Consider the following 17871-nt stretch of genomic DNA (forward strand, 5'->3'; position numbering starts at 1 on the left):
AAGGGACTGGACATTCCATTTTCCCTGTGGAAGATCCTGAGGAGAAGAGGCCTGGAGGTGAAGGGAACTTGCAGGACGGGTTTTTTTTATTATTTTTCAGTCATTTACTTATAGCAAATGTAGATGTTTAATATTCATATTGCACATTTTGCAGCTCTGAGAGAGACATTTATGCATTTAATAGCTTTAGTTAACAGTTATTTTCGGCTCCTGCTCTCCTGCTGTTCCAGCTTACATCATTTGGCTTTAAAGTAATTATAAGAGCCAACAGTTCTTTTATCTGATGATATGCTGGCCAGGAATAAATAGAGAGACATTTCCAGGAGAATGGCTGAGCTAAAGGACCCATTCCCTTGGGAGCTGCTCTGAATGGAAGCAGAAGCTCTTGGGCTCAGCTGGGAGATCACAGCATGGAGGAGGATCCCAAAAGCTGGCAAACCACAAGTTTGGTTCTTTGAATCAGCACCAGCCTCCCAATCCAGCAGGATTTTGGCTGCTTGGGCTGTGCCTGCCTTTTCACATTGCTGGGAAATGTCAGGCAGCTGCAGAGAGGCAGAAACACATCTGGAGCCAGGAGTGACCATCACCGTTGTGGGTGTGACAGTCCTGGGGCTCTTGTCTTGTGTCCACCAGAGCTCCTGCTCCAAGCACGGTTTGCAACTGGGCTGATTTTCTCCTGGTCTACTTCCTCCAGCTGCTGGGCTTCTAAATAATTCAGAAGCAGTTCTATTAGAGAGCCATTAGGAGGAAAAAGAAAGAGAAATCTTCTGGGAGAAACCTCATTAGGGGAGCGAGTCCAGGGTAATGAGATGTTGGACAAAGAGCCTGTGCCTGGCTGTCACAGCGTGTTAGGAGAGCACCTGCCTGGATTCAGCTGGGTGGTGCTGCTGGGACCAGGTGGAGGTCATTCAGATAAGCATGAGGAGATGCTGTCAGTGTTTCAATTTCATGTGATGCCTTTTGTAAACATATTTTTGGGCTGTCGTGGCTGGCAGTCGGCTGCAGGCAGTGAGCAAACACTCTGTGCTGGATTTATCGGTGACTGACTGCAGAGATTGGCACGTGGGGCAGGAAAAAGAAGAAGCTGCAACTGGAGTTAAAATAACATCACTCAGCTCCTTCACAGTTGTTTTTTGAGCTGTTTTTGAGGTTAAGGTTTTAAGTAAGTGCTGGTGGCTGATTTGATGCCGTGTCTGTGGGCAGAGCAGGTGTCCATCCCCTCTCTCACTGCTCAGATCTGGCTCTCCCTCTGTGATGGCCCAGACTGGATCTCTGGGCTCAGGCTTCCTCTCCAAAGGGCAGGAGAAAGGCACATCCCTTCCTGATGTGGCCATGTAGTGCCTGGAAACTTGATGCTGGTTCCTTTTTCTCAGCTGAGTCTTTAATTGCTTGATTTCCCACAGCCTTCATCCAGACAGATCCCTCAGGGATCCTGGAAGGGATCCTGTGAATGGATCCTGACCATGAACCCTGTTTTTTTTCCAGCCCAATGTGGAGGAACAGCAGAAGAGATGGAAGGTGTGCTCCTGAGCCCAGGCTTCCCAGGAAATTATCCCAGCAACCTGGACTGCACATGGAGGATCCTGCTGCCAGTGGGGTTTGGTGAGAGAGCCGGGTTTGGGTTGGTGCTGTCACAGAAGCGGGGGTGAAAAATCAGAGAATCCCTGACTGGTTTGGGTTGGGAAGAACCTCAAAGATCATCTCATTCCACCTCCTGCCAGGGGAAACTATCCCAGGGTGCTCCAAGCCCCATCCAGCCTGGTCTGGGATACTCCCAGGGATCCAGGGGCAGCCACAGTTTCTCTGGGCGCTGAGCCAGGGCCTGCCCACCCTCACAGGGAAGAATTCCTTCCTAATCTCCTCTCCAAAGCTCCTCTGTGTCAGTTTGAAGGAACTCTGTGTCCCAGGGCAGTTAAAGTCCTGCTGAGTGCCCAGGCTGTCTTGGGCTCTGTGGGTGGGCAGTGCTGGGGCTGGAGCTGGGGCTGGAGCTGGGGCTGGAGCTGGGGTTGGAGCTGGGGTTGGAGCTGGGGTTGGAGCTGGGGCTGGAGCTGGGGCTGGAGCTGGGGTTGGAGCTGGGGCTGGAGCTGGGCTTGGAGCTGGGCTTGGAGCTGGGGCTGGAGCTGGGCTTGGAGCTGGGCTTGGAGCTGGGGCTGGAGCTGGGCTTGGAGCTGGGCTTGGAGCTGGGCTTGGAGCTGGGCTTGGAGCTGGGCTTGGAGCTGGGGCTGGAGCTGGAGCTGGGGTTGGAGCTGGGGCTGGAGCTGGAGCTGGGGTTGGAGCTGGGGTTGGAGCTGGGGCTGGGGCTGGAGCTGGGGCTGGAGCCGGGGCTGGAGCCGGGGCTGGAGCTGGGGCTGGAGCTGGGGCTGGAGCCGGGGCTGGAGCCGGGGCTGGAGCCGGGGCTGGTGCCGGGGTTGGTGCCGGGGTTGGTGCCGGGGTTGGTGCCGGGGTTGGTGCCGGGGTTGGTGCCGGGGTTGGTGCTGGGGTTGGTGCTGGGGTTGGAGCTGGGGTTGGAGCCGGGGTTGGTGCTGGGGTTGGAGCTGGGGTTGGAGCTGGTGCTGGTGCAAAAGCTGAGCTGCAGTTTTAGAGCCAAACTCCTCCTTCCCCCTCTCCAGGTGCCCACATCCAGTTCCTGAACTTCTCCACAGAGCCCAACCACGACTTTGTGGAGATCCGGAACGGGCCCTACGACACCAGCAGCGTCATCGGGCGCTTCAGCGGTGCCGAGCTGCCTGGCTCCCTCCTGTCCACCTCCCACGAAACCACTGTCTACTTCCACAGTGACCACTCCCAGAACAAGCCAGGCTTCAAGCTGGAATACCAAGGTGAGGAGGGACAATCCTGTCCTCAGGAGTGGTGTGAGGGAGTCATGGTTCCCAAGTTAATTCTGTGAGGGTTTAATCCAAATGAGTGGAAAGGTGTTACAGGAAGGCCGTGCTTAATCCTGATAACTGATCTGTTCCCCACAGTGGCGAGGAGAAATGTTCCCAGAGTGCCCTGTGACTGTGAAATGACAGCCAGGTTCACTTTGAACCTTGTGGGCAAGGGGAAGAGCTCTCAGAGTTTGCTTTGGAATGTTGGAGCTGCTTTTCCCTCTTGGCTGAAGTCCAGGCATGTCCTGAGCTCAGCCTGGTGCAGGGTTGGGTAAATAATGAAGCAGCCAAATAATAGAACAGGGCTGGCTTGGAGACCTGGGCTGAAAGGAGAGAAAGAAGTTGTTAAAGTTTCAATCCTCAGTTTTGGGAGCGATGGGGGATGGAGGTGTTTTCCCTAGCTGGACTCCTCAGGCATCTCCCCTGTATTGAACATGAATTTTTGGTCCCCCAGCTCTGTCTTCCCACCTTTGGAAACCTTTCTGTCTTCCCTGCCCTCCTGTGCTGAGCAAGTGGGAATTCAAAGGGTGAAAGGAGACAAAGAAGTTGTTAAAATAAAGAGGTGCCCTCAGTTCTGGAGGTGATGGGGGTTGGAGGTCCTATTTCCTCAGCTGGAGTCCTTGAGCAGCTCTCCTTGTTTGAACATGAATTTTTGGCTGACTGACCCCCAGTTTTGCCCCCATAGTTGTCCCTGAAAACCTTTTGGTCTTCCTTGCCGTCCTGCCCTCGGCATGTGGGGACTCAAAGGGGCAGAGGATGCCAAGGGCAGCTCGTGGATTTCTCCCTGAACACAATCAGGAAACAACTGGGAGCTGAGTGGTCTGGGAAGGAGATCCAAGGAGTGGGAAGGGGAGGGAACGTGTCCCTCCAGTCGTGTGACACAGCCAAGGAAATGCCTCTGCTGGGAATAATTGAAAGCATTAATTTGGTCTTGCCTGTCTTGTTCGTGTCTCGGGTGATTCATGGGCTGCTGCACCCAGGGACAGGTGAGGTTCTCTGGGAAATCTCCTGGAAATTGCCATGGAAATGAGCTCCAGCCAGGCTGACCACTCATTTAGGAACATGGTCACCGATTGACTCCCATCCCTCATCAGGGCTGGACATTTGAGGTTGGAAAACAAGGCAGATTTCCCAGCTGGAAGTGGAGTGTAGGGTGACTCTGGATTCCAAGGCAGCAGGATGAGGATGGGCCTCCTGGGTCCCCTCAGCCTCCAGGCAGGTTCATCAAGATTTATTTCCTCCAATTAAGTTGCTGTATGAGGAGGAAGGAGCCAAACACGTGTGGGTGAACAGAATCCCAGGATCACTGAGGTCGGAAAAGCCCTCCAAGGTCACAGAGCCCAATCTGTGGCCAATCCCCACCTTCTCACAGAGTGCCGCACCCAGCCCTTCCCTGCCAGGAGTGGGGACTCCAAACTTCCCTGGGCAGCCCCTTCCAACCCTTTCCATGGAGAAATCCCCCCTGCTGTCCAACCTGCCCCTCCCCTGGCACAGCTCAAGGCCATTGCCCCTTATCCTGTCCCTTTTTTTCCTGGGAAGTGAAATACAGAACATTCTTCCTCGTGTTTTCCCAGCCTACGAGCTGCAGGAATGCCCTGACCCGGAGCCTTTTGCCAACGGAGTGGTGAGAGGAGCTGGCTACAACGTTGGCCAGTCCATCTCCTTCGAGTGCCTGCCTGGCTACCAGCTGATCGGGCACCCCGTGCTCACCTGCCAGCACGGCACCAACAGGAACTGGGACCACCCCCTGCCCAGGTGTGAAGGTACGGCCTGGGCTCACCTGGGCACGGCACTTGCCTTGGAATGGGGCTGGAAGAGGCTCTGGGAGCAAAGGTGTGGTTGGGAATGTGCACTTGGAGTGAAGCCTCGGGTGAAATATAGTCTCCATGAGGTGTTTTTGGTGAATATAGACCAAAGGACAGCTTCTGAAGGGGGTTTGAGTCTTAGGATGTGGGCGAGGAGAATCTCTGTCTCTTACCTCCCTGCTGGAGCTGTTATTTCTCTGTGACACACTCCAGGGTCCTTGGAGTGATAATTCCTTGCTGCTTTATTCCCTCAACAACATCCAGCTTCCATTGATCTTGTTCTGATAAATAAAAATAGTCACTGGTAAAAGAGCCTTGCAGCTCTGAATGCTCTGAGTGTGTCCCTGTCTCCTTCATGGGCATCTCCAAAATGATCCTCAGGAATCTTCCAAGGTTGTGGGTTTTTTTCTGAAAACCATGCTTAGAGGACTCTGCAGGCTGAAGATTTCCATTCCAGGCCTCCAAAGTCATCCAAATTCTCTTTTCCAACCCTGTTGTGGCTGTTTCGCCCCTCGGGCTGGTGGCTGGAGTTCTGTGGGATTTACTTCCAGAAGGGTTTCCGATGAACCTTTAAGTTCAGACCTGCTTATTGAAGATTTCCCAGCCCATTTCCCAGGAGCACTGACCTTCCAGCTTTCCAGGGAGTTTTCCCAGGGATCAGCAGCCTGGCCTGAGGGACTTGGCCCCTCAGGATTTTTGGGGTTTGGTTTCTGGTTTGGTTATTTGAACACACTGGGGAGCAGAGCCAGGCTGGGGAGCTTGGCTCCATGCTCACACTTGGATCAGCAGGGAGGGATGGGAGGGATTAATGGAGCTGCTGCTGCACAGGAAGGGTGGTTTTGTGTGCTAACCCTGAATTAATGAGATGGAGACCACAAAATTGTCGAGGCTGGAAAAGATCTTTAGGATTGTGGAGTCCAGCCATCAACCAGCACCACTAAACCACGTTCTCAAGTGCCTCATCCACACATTTTTAGGGTATTTCCAGGGACTGTGGCTCCACAGTGCTCTGGGCAGCCCCTTCCCATGCAAGGATGGGGTTGGTGCAGCTCCTGGGCTTTAGGACAGGGTGGTCCCATCCCAAGCTGTTTTCTGTGGTTGCAGGCAGCAGGAGGAGCTCAGGGACTCTCTGTGAGAGTGAGAGAAGAGTTTCTGTGCACATCCGGCTGGCACAGCTGGATAAAATCCACATCTGAACAGTCACCTGAAGAGTTCCATACTTTTATTGTCATGGAATTGAGCTGAAAATGTGGGATGTGCTTGTAGCAGAGAGGAATTACCTGAGGCAAGTTAGGCCAGGGTCTGAATCTATCCAGAATTGTTACCTTTGTATCAAAAAAAGGAATAAAAATGGGCTATAAAGCTGTTTAAGGGGATATTTCCTCACCAGAGTTGTGTTTCTCTCTGCTCCCCTGCAGTGCCTTGTGGGGGCAATGTCACTGCCCAGAATGGGACAGTTTACTCTCCTGGCTTCCCCAACCAGTACCCAAATTCCCAGGATTGCACCTGGCTCCTGACAGTGCCAGTGGGATACGGGATCCACCTGAACTTCACCGTGCTGCAGACAGAGCCCTACAACGACTTCATCACCGTCTGGTGGGTACAGAGGGTCAGGAGTCACTCCAAGAACTCATTTTGGGAAATACTCCTGGGTTTTAAATAGCAGCAAGTGGGACTGGGACCCCCTTGGGATCCCCTTTGCAGGCTGGGATCTTCCTGGTGTTTTGGAGAAGGGAAAAGAAATTACAGTTTTTTGAGCTTTCTTTTAATATTAATAAATAAAAATATTATTTATGCATAATAATGGAGATTATCAACTTCAGGCAGCCAGAGGAGCTCTGATTAAAGAGTTTGTGACCAAATTTTGAGCTTGTAGCGCTCAATGGCTGACCTTCAGAACATCCCCATGTGTGCTGAGCAAACGGAGTGAAATTCCTTTGGGAAACGGGTCCTGATTCCTCAGTCTCTGAGGTTAAAAGTGAAATTTGTGTTTCTAATTGTCAACTGGGTGAGCACTGGGAGTCAGGAGAGGTTCTAGGGGTCAAACCGGAGTAGTGAAATGTGGAGGTGGGAAAGGGAGGATAAGGAAGGGAGAAGTCCCTGGGCATGCAGGGCAGGAGGAGGACGGGTTCCTACGGTCAAATCCTTAGAAAAATCATTTTTCCTTCTGGTGCTGCCATCAGGGATGGGCCTCAGCAAACAGCCCCCCAGCTGGGCGTGTTCACAGGCAGCTCTGCCAAGAAATCCGCCCAGAGCTCCTCCAACCAGGTCCTGCTGAAATTCCACAGCGACGCCGCCAACGGAGGCATCTTCGCCATCTACTTCTATGGTGTGTACTGCTGCATTCCTGGCATGGGGAAAATGTTGGGAATACTGGGGAACAGCTCTGGGAAAATGCAAAAAAAATACCCTTTTGCCCCAAGTTTTCCATAGAGTTTTTCAGCCCAGTTTTTTTCAATGAAGTTTTTCAGGGCAGATTTTCCCGGGAAGTTTTTCAAACCAGTTTTGTTTCCAGGAAGTTTTCCAGCCCAGTTTTTTCCAGCAAGTTTTTCAGCCCATGTTTTTGAGGAAGTTTTCCAGGCCATTTTTTTCCAGGAAGTTTTTCAGCCCATATTTTCCAGGAAGTTTTCCAGTCCAGTTTTTTCCAGGAAGTTTTCCAGGCCAGCTTTTGCCACAAAATTTTTCAAATGGGTTTGTTGATTTTTTTCTTTTCCCACAGAGTTTTTCAGTGCTGTTTTTTTGCAGGCAGTTTTCCAGCCCAGTTTTTTTCACAAAGTTTTTCAAATTTTGCCCTTTTTCACCTTCCCTGAGCACTGACTTGGACCTTGCTCAGGTCAGTCAGAGAACTCCAAGGAATTGCAGCTGGAAATATTCTCACTCCTGGAATTCTTTGTGGAAGAAATCACTAATTCCAAGTTGAAAAAAAAAAAAATCAGTGAGTGAGTTTTAAGATCCCTGTCCAAGGAATGGAATTCTGTGGATAATTATTTTCATTTATGAGGTGCTGGAGCAGCCTGAGACTCTCCCTGCTGGGTGGGTGACTGAATTCCACTGAGGGCACCAAGATCCTTTTTCAGCACCCCAAAAAGTGCTGGCGACATTCCCAAAGGAAAAACACTGTCCAGGAAAGCCCAAAATCTTTCTGCTGGGGTGGAAGAAACGTTGGGATGCGAATTCCTGCCTTCATCTCTGTAGGATTTGTAGGGGGAAAGGCCTGGTTGGATTTTGCCAGTTCCGTTTCCTTATGCAGGGGGAGGATTTTCCTTGTGCAGAGGGAGGATTTTCCTTGTGCAGAGGGAGGATTTTCCTTGTGGAGAGGGAAGCATTTCCCTGATTCCATCATGGCTGTCTTCAGGATGTGCTGCTCTTCCCTTGCTTTTCCAGCTTTCCAGCTTTTCCGCTGCCAGCCTCCCACCGTCGTTCCCAACGCCGAGATCATCACAGAGAATGAGGAGTTCAACATCGGTAAAACTTGCCCTCGTCCTCCTCATCCTCATTCCCACCTCTCCAGCTCCTGGGAATGCTGTTGTCCCCCCTAATCTGGGTTTCCAGGGGGGTTTTCCATGACAGCTCAATATCAAACGCAGCATCCAAGTGTTCCCAGCCTTTTCCTCTCTGGAAAAATGGGAGAGACTTCAGCCTGTTTGGGATTTCTCAGGAATCTTTGGGAGTAATGATATTTCTCAGGTGTTGCACACAAAGCTTTGGGGCCTTTACTCTGCTTTTGGGGATCTTTCAAATTTTTTCTGGGTTGTTTTTTTTTTTTTGCCATCCACATTTTTAAGTGGCTGCAACCAGGATTTTTCTTGAAGCAGCTTCTCACATTGGCTGCTCTCTTTGAGAGGAGCCTGCACCTGGAATAATTCCCAAATCTGCTGTGGTGACAGGAGTTTATCCCAGGGTGACTCCAGCATGGCTTTCCTGGCCCTTTATCCCTGCATTTCCCCCTTTTATCCCTGCATTTCCCCCTTTTATCCCTGCATTTCCCCCTTTTATCCCTGCATTTCCCCCTTTTATCCCTGCATTTCCCCCTTTTATCCCTGCATTTCCCCCTTTTATCCCTGCACTTCCCCCTTTTATCCCTGCACTTCCCCCTTTTATCCCTGCACTTCCCCCTTTTATCCCTGCACTTCCCCCTTTTATCCCTGCACTTCCCCCTTTTATCCCTGCACTTCCCCCTTTTATCCCTGCACTTCCCCCTTTTATCCCTGCACTTCCCCCTTTTATCCCTGCACTTCCCCCTTTTATCCCTGCATTTCCCCCTTTTATCCCTGCATTTCCCCCTTTTATCCCTGCATTTCCCCCTTTTATCCCTGCATTTCCCCCTTTTATCCCTGCATTTCCCCCTTTTATCCCTGCATTTCCCCCTTTTATCCCTGCATTTCCCCCTTTTATCCCTGCATTTCCCCCTTTTATCCCTGCATTTCCCCCTTTTATCCCTGCATTTCCCCCTTTTATCCCTGCATTTCCCCCTTTTATCCCTGCATTTCCCCCTTTTATCCCTCTATTCCACCTTTTATCCCTGCATTTCCCCTATTTTTGTGCATTTCCCCCTCCCATGCCTGTTTTCCATCCCTTCCCAGGTGACATCGTGAGGTACCGGTGCCTTCCCGGCTTCACCCTGATCGGGAATGAAATCCTCACCTGCAAACTGGGCACCCACCTGCAGTTCGAGGGACCCCCACCCACCTGTGAAGGTAAAGCTTCCATAAATCCCAGATTTCCCTGCTCAGGGAAGATGCTGGGGAGGTTTTCCGGTGTATTTCTCATCCTTGGGGTTAATTTTTGGATCTCCAAAGGAGTGTGGGATTTTGGGAGGAGGGAGTGAGACCCTCCCTGAGCAGGAATTGGAGTTCTCATGAATTCCATGGGATGAGCTGTCGTTCCAGCCTTTGTCCTAACAAAGTTTCCAGGGATTCCTGAAGGGGTTTTTGTGCCTCTGGTTGTGGTGCTGCTGCTTTTGGGAGAGGTGGGAACTGAGGCCGAGGCAGTGGGAATGGTTTGTTGGCTTTGCTGTGTTTTGCTCCTTTCTTTAAGTGTGATAATAGTTGGGATTTGTGGGATTTGGGGGTTCTCTGAGCCCCAGGGATCAAAGAGTGCAGGGGTCGTGCTCTGGCTCGTCAGGACAAACCTTGTGCTTCCATCCTTCCTCTGACAAACCAGGAATATTCATTTCTATTCCCAGTGCACTGCCCCATGAACCAGCTGATGACAGATTCCACCGGGGTGATCCTAAGCCAGAGCTTCCTGGGAAGTTACCCCCACTTCCAGACCTGCTCCTGGGTGGTGAAGGTGGAGCCGGGGTACAACATCTCCCTCACCATTGAGTACTTCCTCAGTGAGAAGCAGTTTGATGAGTTTGAAATCTTCGATGGTAAGAGATTCACCCATCTGACCAGTGAGGTCCTTCCATCCCAAACTTTCCTGGGAGTCCATAATCCCATGGCAGTCAAGGGGGAAGGAACATTCCAGGGCCAGCTGCCCACCTGGAACCTCCTGCTGGTCTTCCAGCAGGAAAAAGAGAAAGCTCCTTCCAGAGAAAGCTCCTCACTGATTCCTTGCATAAGGAAATGGCTATAATCTGATCTTTTGGATGGATCTGAAGGATTTTTCCAAGGAGCAGGAGTTGGGGAACTCCTGGGATGAGTGGTAGCAGAGATTGCTGCAGGGGATGAGTTGGGAAAGTGGGAATTCTCATCCCTGAAGGCCACAGGGAGCAGATTCTCCAGGCCCATTTCTTGGGAACGTGGAGGGGATTCTCAGGGTGACCAGTGCAGACCACAGGGGTGGGGTCACCATGGGGACCTGAGCTCCTGCCTGGAGCAAATCCTGGTTTTCCCGTGATCAGCTTTGGTCCTGGATTCCCAGGCGCAGAAGTGAGCCCTGGAACTCATGTCCACAGGAAGCTGGGAGCCACCTTTCCTCAGGGACAGCTCCCTGTGCCTGTTCCTCCTGCAGGGACACCAAACCCCCGCAGTGGCTCTGTGGCTCCTGTGACATTTCCCTTTTCCCTTTTCCCTGTCCCCTCGTTCCTCCCAGGTCCCTCTGGGCAGAGCCCCCTGCTGCTGTCCCTGAGTGGGAATTACTCGGCCCCTCTGACCGTCACCAGCAGCGGGAACAGCGTCTTCCTGCGCTGGTCCTCCGACCACGCCTACAACAGGAAAGGCTTCAAAATCCGCTACTCCGGTGAGTCTCTGCTCTGCCAGGAGCAGCTCCACACACAGCCAGGAGAATCCATGGAATTCCTGCAGAGATCCAGCTGTGAGGGCAGGAGCTGCCAAGGCTGGGGAGGCACAAAGCCGGGCGCATTCCGAGCTGGGGAGGTTGGGAAAGGCAGGGTCCATCCAGGAGAAACCTTGGAGCTTTGGCTCGTGTCTCATCACTCTGTAACAATCAGGACTGGGATTGTGGGATCAGGAGAAATTCCAGGGGGAAACCTTGGAGCTTTGGCTCATTTCCCAATTACTCTTCAGAATCAGGAGCCTGATGAGGAGAGTCATTGATGCCAAGGGCTGGATATTGGGAAGGGTTTCTGGATGAGGGGATGGTCAGGCACTGGAAAAGTCTGTGCAGACTTCTCTCAGTAAATGAATTAAGGAATATTTAACTCCTTATTCCTGGAGCTGGGTGAGGCTCAGACCAGAGCCCGTGCTTATCCATTGCAAATTCCCCGTTTTTTGGGGAAGCTCAGTGTAATTCCTGGGAGTGGGACGGGAATGACCCTGATGCTGCTCATCCTGTGATTGGTCTGCTTTTTGCTGCCCCCCTTTCCAGCTCCCTACTGCAGCCTCCCGCAGCCTCCAGCGCACGGGATGATCCTGAGCAGCTCCGGGCTGCGCCCCGGCAGCTCCGTGCGCTTCGCGTGCGACGCCGGATACCGCCTGGTGGGACACAGCACCACCACCTGCACCCAGCACCCCCAGGGACACTTCCACTGGAGGGAAGCCATCCCCCTGTGCCAAGGTGAGAGCAGCGACGGGTTGGGATGGAGTTCCAGGAGTCCCCGGAAAAGCGGTGGAAAAGGTGGTGGAAAAAAACCAAAGCAATATTGGAATTGTGGTAATTGCGTGTTGAGAACAGGCTCAGAGCACCGAGGGGTGCTCCTCGTGTCCAAGACCTTGGGAATAGGGGAGCAAAGAGGGAAGGGAATAACTGGGAGCAGGAAAAGAGGGAAGGGCTCGGGATGGGGGAGGAAAAAACTCATCTGTGTGAAGATGCCACTATTGGAATTCCTGTAATTCCATGTTGAGAATGGGCTTGGAGCCGCAGGTGGGCACTGAGGAGTGTTCCTCGTGTCCAAGGCTTTGGGAATAGATGGGTGAAGAGGCAAGGGAGAAACTGGGAGTGGGCAAAGAGGGAAGGGCTTGAGATGGGGGAGGAAAAATATCCCCGTCTGTGTGAAAGCTCTTGGCGTGGAAGTGTTTGGTCACTCGGTGGAGACACAGCCAAGCCTCACTTGGGAGAAGCTTGGAAGAATCCAAAAGGCTTGGAAGAATCTGGAAAGGTTGCCAGGAGCATGAGAGCTGCTCTGCTTCCTGACTGAAATTCCCTTCCCGGTTGTTCTGGAAGTGCCTTCTTAGCTGTGTGCATGTCAGCAGGGGAAGGAATTCTTGGGGATTCAGGTGGTTCCCGTTGGCTTCATCCAAGATTGAGGCATGGAGTTGTTCCTTCCATGTTTCCCGGGTTCTCTGTGCCACATCCTGCCCGGCACAGAGCAAATTCCAGACGTGGGAAGGAGTTGGGATGGGGCTCTGTGCCCGGGGGGTTCTGCTGCTGCAGGACCCCTCCCGATGCTCCCTCCCCACTCCCGCCTCTCCCTCCACCTGCCAGTCATCCAGCTCCTTTGTAGAGCTAAAATTCCCATCTTTATTCTGAAGGAGCCTGCTGCTGGCTTTGAACTCTCATCCCTGTTCTGGGGGGACTGAGGCTGGGGATTGGCACTGCACTGACTTCCCTGGAGAGCAGCCAGGGAGCAGAGGTGGCTCAGGCACGGTCTCTGCATTGTTGGCCCAGCCAAGCCGTCAGGAAAAGTGGGATTGTTCCATGTGGGAGGTGCCAGGGAGCCTTGTAAGGCTCCTGAATCACTTTGGTTCTTTAGGAATTGGCTCTCTGAAGGAGAGCCTGATGCTGTGAGTGCTCTGGAGTTGATTTAAAATGAGTGGGAAGCGATAAACCAAGGCCCTGCTGCTCCATCCCATTCCAAAGGGAATCTGGACACCAGGTCAGGGAGAGATTTAGCTCCCAGAAAGCATGGACAGGGCAAAACCAAGAGCTGGGATGAGCAGATGAACAGCACAGCCAGGGCTGTCATGGCAACTGTGTCTCCTGAATCCTTAGCCCAGCCTGAGGGATTCCTCTGCTTTGCTCCACCTTTTTTAAGGAAAACTGTGTCATCAGGAATGGGTCTGGATCCTGCTAAGGCCTCACTGCCCTGGAGAGGTAGAATCCCACCTGAGCTTCATGCTCAGCTTCCAAGGGGTGTGGTGGTGTGAGAGGAGAGGATCTTAAACCTGGAGGTGGGGAAGAGATTGAGGGAAAGGCTGGAATGACTGGAGTGACACCACAGCCACATTTCAGAGCAGGGATAGGACCCTGACCACCAGAGAGGGGCTTGGAGTCACTCCTAGGCCTGGGAATGTTGGGGAGCTCCTGTGGTGGTGCTCAGCATCCCAGGGCTGTGTTTTGGGAAGGGGATTTTCCATGGGAAATGAGAGGCACCAAACCCATCCTGCACCACACCAGTTCTGCTGAAGGTGTGACGTGGCAGGAGCCCCATGGGCACAGTCCGGAGTGCAGAGCAGGAATTTGGGGGCAATCCATTGCATTCCAGGTGGATCCCTGATTCATTTTCCCTTTTGGAGGAGTCAGAATGTCTCCACTGACCACACGGGTCAGGATCTTTCTGCTGAATGTCCCTCTGGAAGAGCCTGACTCCCACAGCTGGGAGAACTTGCTGCTCACGTCACATCCTGAGGTGGAAAGAGTCACTTTTCCCCTCAGTTTCCTCATATTCCTGTCAGGAATCCTGAGACTGGCCCGTGGCTCTCCAGTGCCTTGTGCTGGGTGCAGGATTCAGGGTTTTCAGGGTAATTCCTGGCAGAGCAGCTCCACCCCCAGGCCTGGACTGGCTCCTCTCCTGCTCCCTTCAGCCACATCAAATCCAGCCTTTTTCTGTCCCCACACCTCTCAAAGCCAACTGGCATCTTTTGCTTTGGGCTGTGTCATTCCCACCCTTTTGGGTGACAGAGATTTGGGAATTCTTTGCATGGAGCTGCAGGAATTGTTCCCCTCATCAGCCATGTCAGGAAGGAGGGCCTAAGGTGCCAATAAACATAAATTCCCAAATGACATTTCCCAGATCGCCTTTCTGCCAGCTCAGAATCCTCTCCCACTTCCTCGTCCCGTTGGAATAATCTTTCCTGTGTGCTCTGTCCTCACTGACATTTCTGGAATATTCCACAGGGAACAATCCTGCCTTGGCACAGAGGGCACACACTCCATGTGCTGCTGTGCCTTTGCTGTCTCTATTTTTAAGGAGCTTTGTCTTTGCAATCCCAGCTGCAGATTTGCTTTTCCCAGCCTCTGCCTTCCCCTTTTTCCCTTGGTTTTTCCAAGCCAGATGCTGGTTTGATTCCCTCTGGAATAACCTCCCTCATCCCAGATTCCAGTGGGTTGCAATGCCCACAGGCTGAGCCTCAGAAATTGGTTTGTTGCCACCCCAAAAATCAAACGTCACTACTTCTGTAAAGAAAAACTTAAGCCTGGTTTTAAACTGGCAGAGAGGAGGTTTGGATTAAAGACTGGGAAGAAGTTCCTCCCTGTGAGGGTGGAGAGGGCTGGGATGGGTTTTCCAGAGAAGCTGTGGCTGCCCCATCCCTGGAAGTGCCCAGGGCATGGTTGGACAGGGCTTGGAGCAGCCTGGGATAGGGGAAGGTGTCCCAAGGCAGGGGTTGGGATGGGATTTAAGCTCCTTCCCATGGAGTGGAGGCAAGAGGCAGCTCAGCCCTGCCAGCCTGGAACTCCTGTCCCTCCCTGTGCTTCAGTTTCCTGGGGATAAACAAAAGGGACAATTTTTTTGGAAGGATTTAGGGAATGAAAAGCAGAAATGAGCAGGCCTTGGTGGGGATGGGAAGGGCTCAGCTTCCCCCCCACCCTCCGTGGCTGGTTGCAGGAAAAAGGAATAGCAGAGATAGCAGGGAAAAAAGGTTGGATTTTCCACGTGCCCTCTTTTCCCTGGGAGGGCCATTGGTATTCAGCATGACAGCCTGTCTAGACACCAGGCCTTGGAGAGGGATTGGCCATCCCTGGGCTTGCTGCAGTGGCACTCCTGTCACCATCGGTGCCACCAGGGCTGGGCCTGATCCTGTCTCTGGAGCTGCTCACACCCATCATGATTCCAGCACTGCCAGCTGCTCTGGGATCCTGCTCAGGATGTGGCAGGAGGGGGATAAAAGCTGGGAAAGACCCAGGGTTGTGCTGCTGCTGCACAGCCTCACAAGAGTGAGGCTCTCCGGCCCTCGCTCGGTTCCATGTCACCAAAAAGTGACCTTTCCTGCTTTTGCAGCTCTGTTTTTGTGCTCAGGGAACACCAAGAAGGGCCAGTGTGTTGGGGTGGCTCAGGAGCTGAGCTGGGGGCTGCTCCAGGAGGGAATGGCTTTGTCTGGAAGCACGGGCAGATATTGGGGTCAGGAGTTAGGGCTGTGTCTCCTGGCAGCTCCTGCTCCTCTCCCAGCCCCACAGAGGAACTTCCCAGTGCAGCTTCCCAGGTCCTGGCTGCCCTTCCCGTGGGCATCCCCCCCTGTCCAGACAGGAGGGATGTGGATCTCTCTTCCCCAGAGCCAGGCTTGGAGAGGGATGGGGATCACAGCTTTGAAGTCAGATCTAGATTTGCTTTCCCTCCTCCTCATGCTGCTGGAGAAGCAGATTTGGGGACATTTCCCAGCGCTGGCATTCCCAGGGTTGGTGTGAAAAACGAGGTTCACCTTTTTTTTATAGAATTTAAAAGTTTAATAAAAAGACAATTAGGAGAGGAAAACAAAGTAAAGTATACAGATATGGCTGGGTGTCTCTGCATTCAGCCAAGAGAGCACACCTTACTAACAAAGGATTGTCCCTTAAAAACAGAACCCTGCTACATATCCATAAATTCTCACACATATTCAGACATTCTTCTCAGGATCTTTGGGGTTCCTCTGTTTAGTTTTTCCTTGCCCCCTTCCCAATAGATCAATGCTCTTGGTGCCATCGAGATTTACATTCCCTGATCACAGAAATGCAATAAATTCCTCCCCCAGAGCTCTGGTCACTGCTGTCCTCATCTGGATAAGATAGTTTAAGAATGCAGGGGGGTCTCTAACTATCTTTTTCAGTCTTTGGGTTATACAAACAAAAGCAATTTTTATTTTAATACTATGCCATAGCCTAACATATATGTATTATACCACTATTTCTAAATTTCATCAGTAACAGAAATAAAGGAAACTATATTAATACAACAAAATTTTCCAAACTTATACACATAACATTAATTTTAATATTTGCGAAAAGCCAGCAATATAATGTGTATCTATAACAGCTGGGAAAAAGGGTAACAGCATAAATGGCTGTGATTCTCAGTGTATTTTTGGCTGTCACCTGCCTGTCCCCTCCCTGCCCTCCCCCAGAGCCAGGAGTTCCAGCGGGAATGGTGCAGAGCCTCTCCTCTGGAGCGCTGCCGTCTCCAGCAGCCACCTGGCACTGCGCCCGCTTTTCCATTTTTCCCCTGAATTCCCCCCTCTACCTCCTCAGCCGTGAGGATAAATTTAGCCTTCCTTCTGCCACAACATAATTACACAATTTGCTGCCTTATGTAATGCAGAAGTGCTCCTGGAGAGGGGTTTGGGATCGGTGCTGCTGTGGGGTGGAAACACGAAGTGTTCCCGCTGTCCGATCCTTATCTCCCTGTGGAAGCTCGGGAGCACTCTGCTGATGCATCTTGTGGTACAGATATTACAGGAACTATGGGCCAGAGCCTCTTCCAGGAGAAAGAAACTGGGCTTCAGGATTGGCTTTGCTGATGTAAAAGCTGATCCTTTATGAAGGGCACTTGCCACGGCATCTGGGATTTGTCAGTAGGAAAGTTCAGGATCTGGGATTTCAGTTTGGGATAAAACCATCAGCTCTCTGACTTTTATTTTATTTTATTTTATTTATTTCATTTATTTTATTTTATTTTTTCCTTTTATATTTTTTATTTTTCTTTTTTGTTATTTTTATTTTTTCTGTTTTTCTTTTTTTTCTTTTAATTTTTTATTTATTTTATTTATTATTTATTATTTTATTTATTATTTTATTTTTTAAATTTTTATATTTATTTTATATTTATTTTTTACTTTTTTTACTTTTTTTTACTTTATTTTACTTTATTATCTGTTACTTTATTTTTTTTTCTTCTCTTTTTTTTTCTCTTTATTCTTTTCTTTTTTTCTTTTCTGTTCTTTTATTTTCTTTTCTGTTATTTTCTTTTCTGTTATTTTATATTTTTTATTTTATTTTATATTTTTCATTTTATATTTTTTATTTTATTTTATTTATTTTATATTATTTTATTTTATTTTATTTTGGGGGGGGGTGGTTTTTTTTTCTTCCCAGCTCTGTCGTGTGGAGTTCCCCGAGCGCCGAGGAACGGGGTTGTGTTTGGGAAGGAGTACACGGTGGGCACCAAGGCCGTGTACCAGTGCAACCAGGGCTTCCAGCTGCAGCCAGGAGCCCAGCCCAGCACCGAGTGCCTGCAGGAGGGAGTCTGGAGCAACGGGAACCAGCCCCCTCTCTGCATGGGTGAGTGCGGATTTGGGGTGTCCAGACAGCAGGGATGCCTCCTAAAAACAGAGGCCAGACAGAATTAAGGGAATAAAAAACAGTTCTGTTTATTGAGAGGCCTCCAGGGACATTTTGGGCAGACAAAGCCCCCCAGGGGCTGCACCCAAAATGGACCACGGGTCAGGGGTTTCACACTTTTATAAGTTTGGGCCATTTGCACATTGGGGTGAATCTCCCAATTCCAGCTTCAGGTAATGAAGTCATTCACCCCAAGTTTGCTGCCCCCAACTCCCTTTTGTTTCCATCTCTGGGGGCCTGAGGCAGTGAGGTGTCCTTGATTGCCAGGCCTGGAGAGGAATTGCTGTGTCTGACCCAAATGGGAAAGCAGCAGCTCACACTGT

General features: G+C 51.1%; 1 protein-coding gene across 5 annotated transcripts in view; it reads left to right on the forward strand.

Moving 5' to 3' along the window:
* The window catches only part of CSMD2 (CUB and Sushi multiple domains 2), a 294243-nt gene that overhangs the window by 244615 nt on the left and 31757 nt on the right, over positions 1-17871 (forward strand). For all 5 annotated transcript variants that reach the window (XM_088067354.1, XM_088067353.1, XM_088067355.1 and 2 more), the window contains 11 exons: positions 1486-1602; positions 2610-2819; positions 4442-4630; positions 6091-6268; positions 6856-7001; positions 8057-8137; positions 9256-9369; positions 9858-10046; positions 10712-10858; positions 11447-11635; positions 17303-17488. In XM_088067354.1, the coding sequence (XP_087923480.1) occupies positions 1486-1602; positions 2610-2819; positions 4442-4630; positions 6091-6268; positions 6856-7001; positions 8057-8137; positions 9256-9369; positions 9858-10046; positions 10712-10858; positions 11447-11635; positions 17303-17488 (1746 nt within the window). The remainder of the gene's footprint in view (positions 1-1485; positions 1603-2609; positions 2820-4441; positions 4631-6090; positions 6269-6855; positions 7002-8056; positions 8138-9255; positions 9370-9857; positions 10047-10711; positions 10859-11446; positions 11636-17302; positions 17489-17871) is intronic.

This window comes from Pseudopodoces humilis, chromosome 27 (assembly GCF_049639895.1).
Source record: "Pseudopodoces humilis isolate 2021_Gansu_Grassland_sample_001 chromosome 27, ASM4963989v1, whole genome shotgun sequence".
In the NCBI taxonomy this organism is placed as follows: domain Eukaryota; kingdom Metazoa; phylum Chordata; class Aves; order Passeriformes; family Paridae; genus Pseudopodoces; species Pseudopodoces humilis.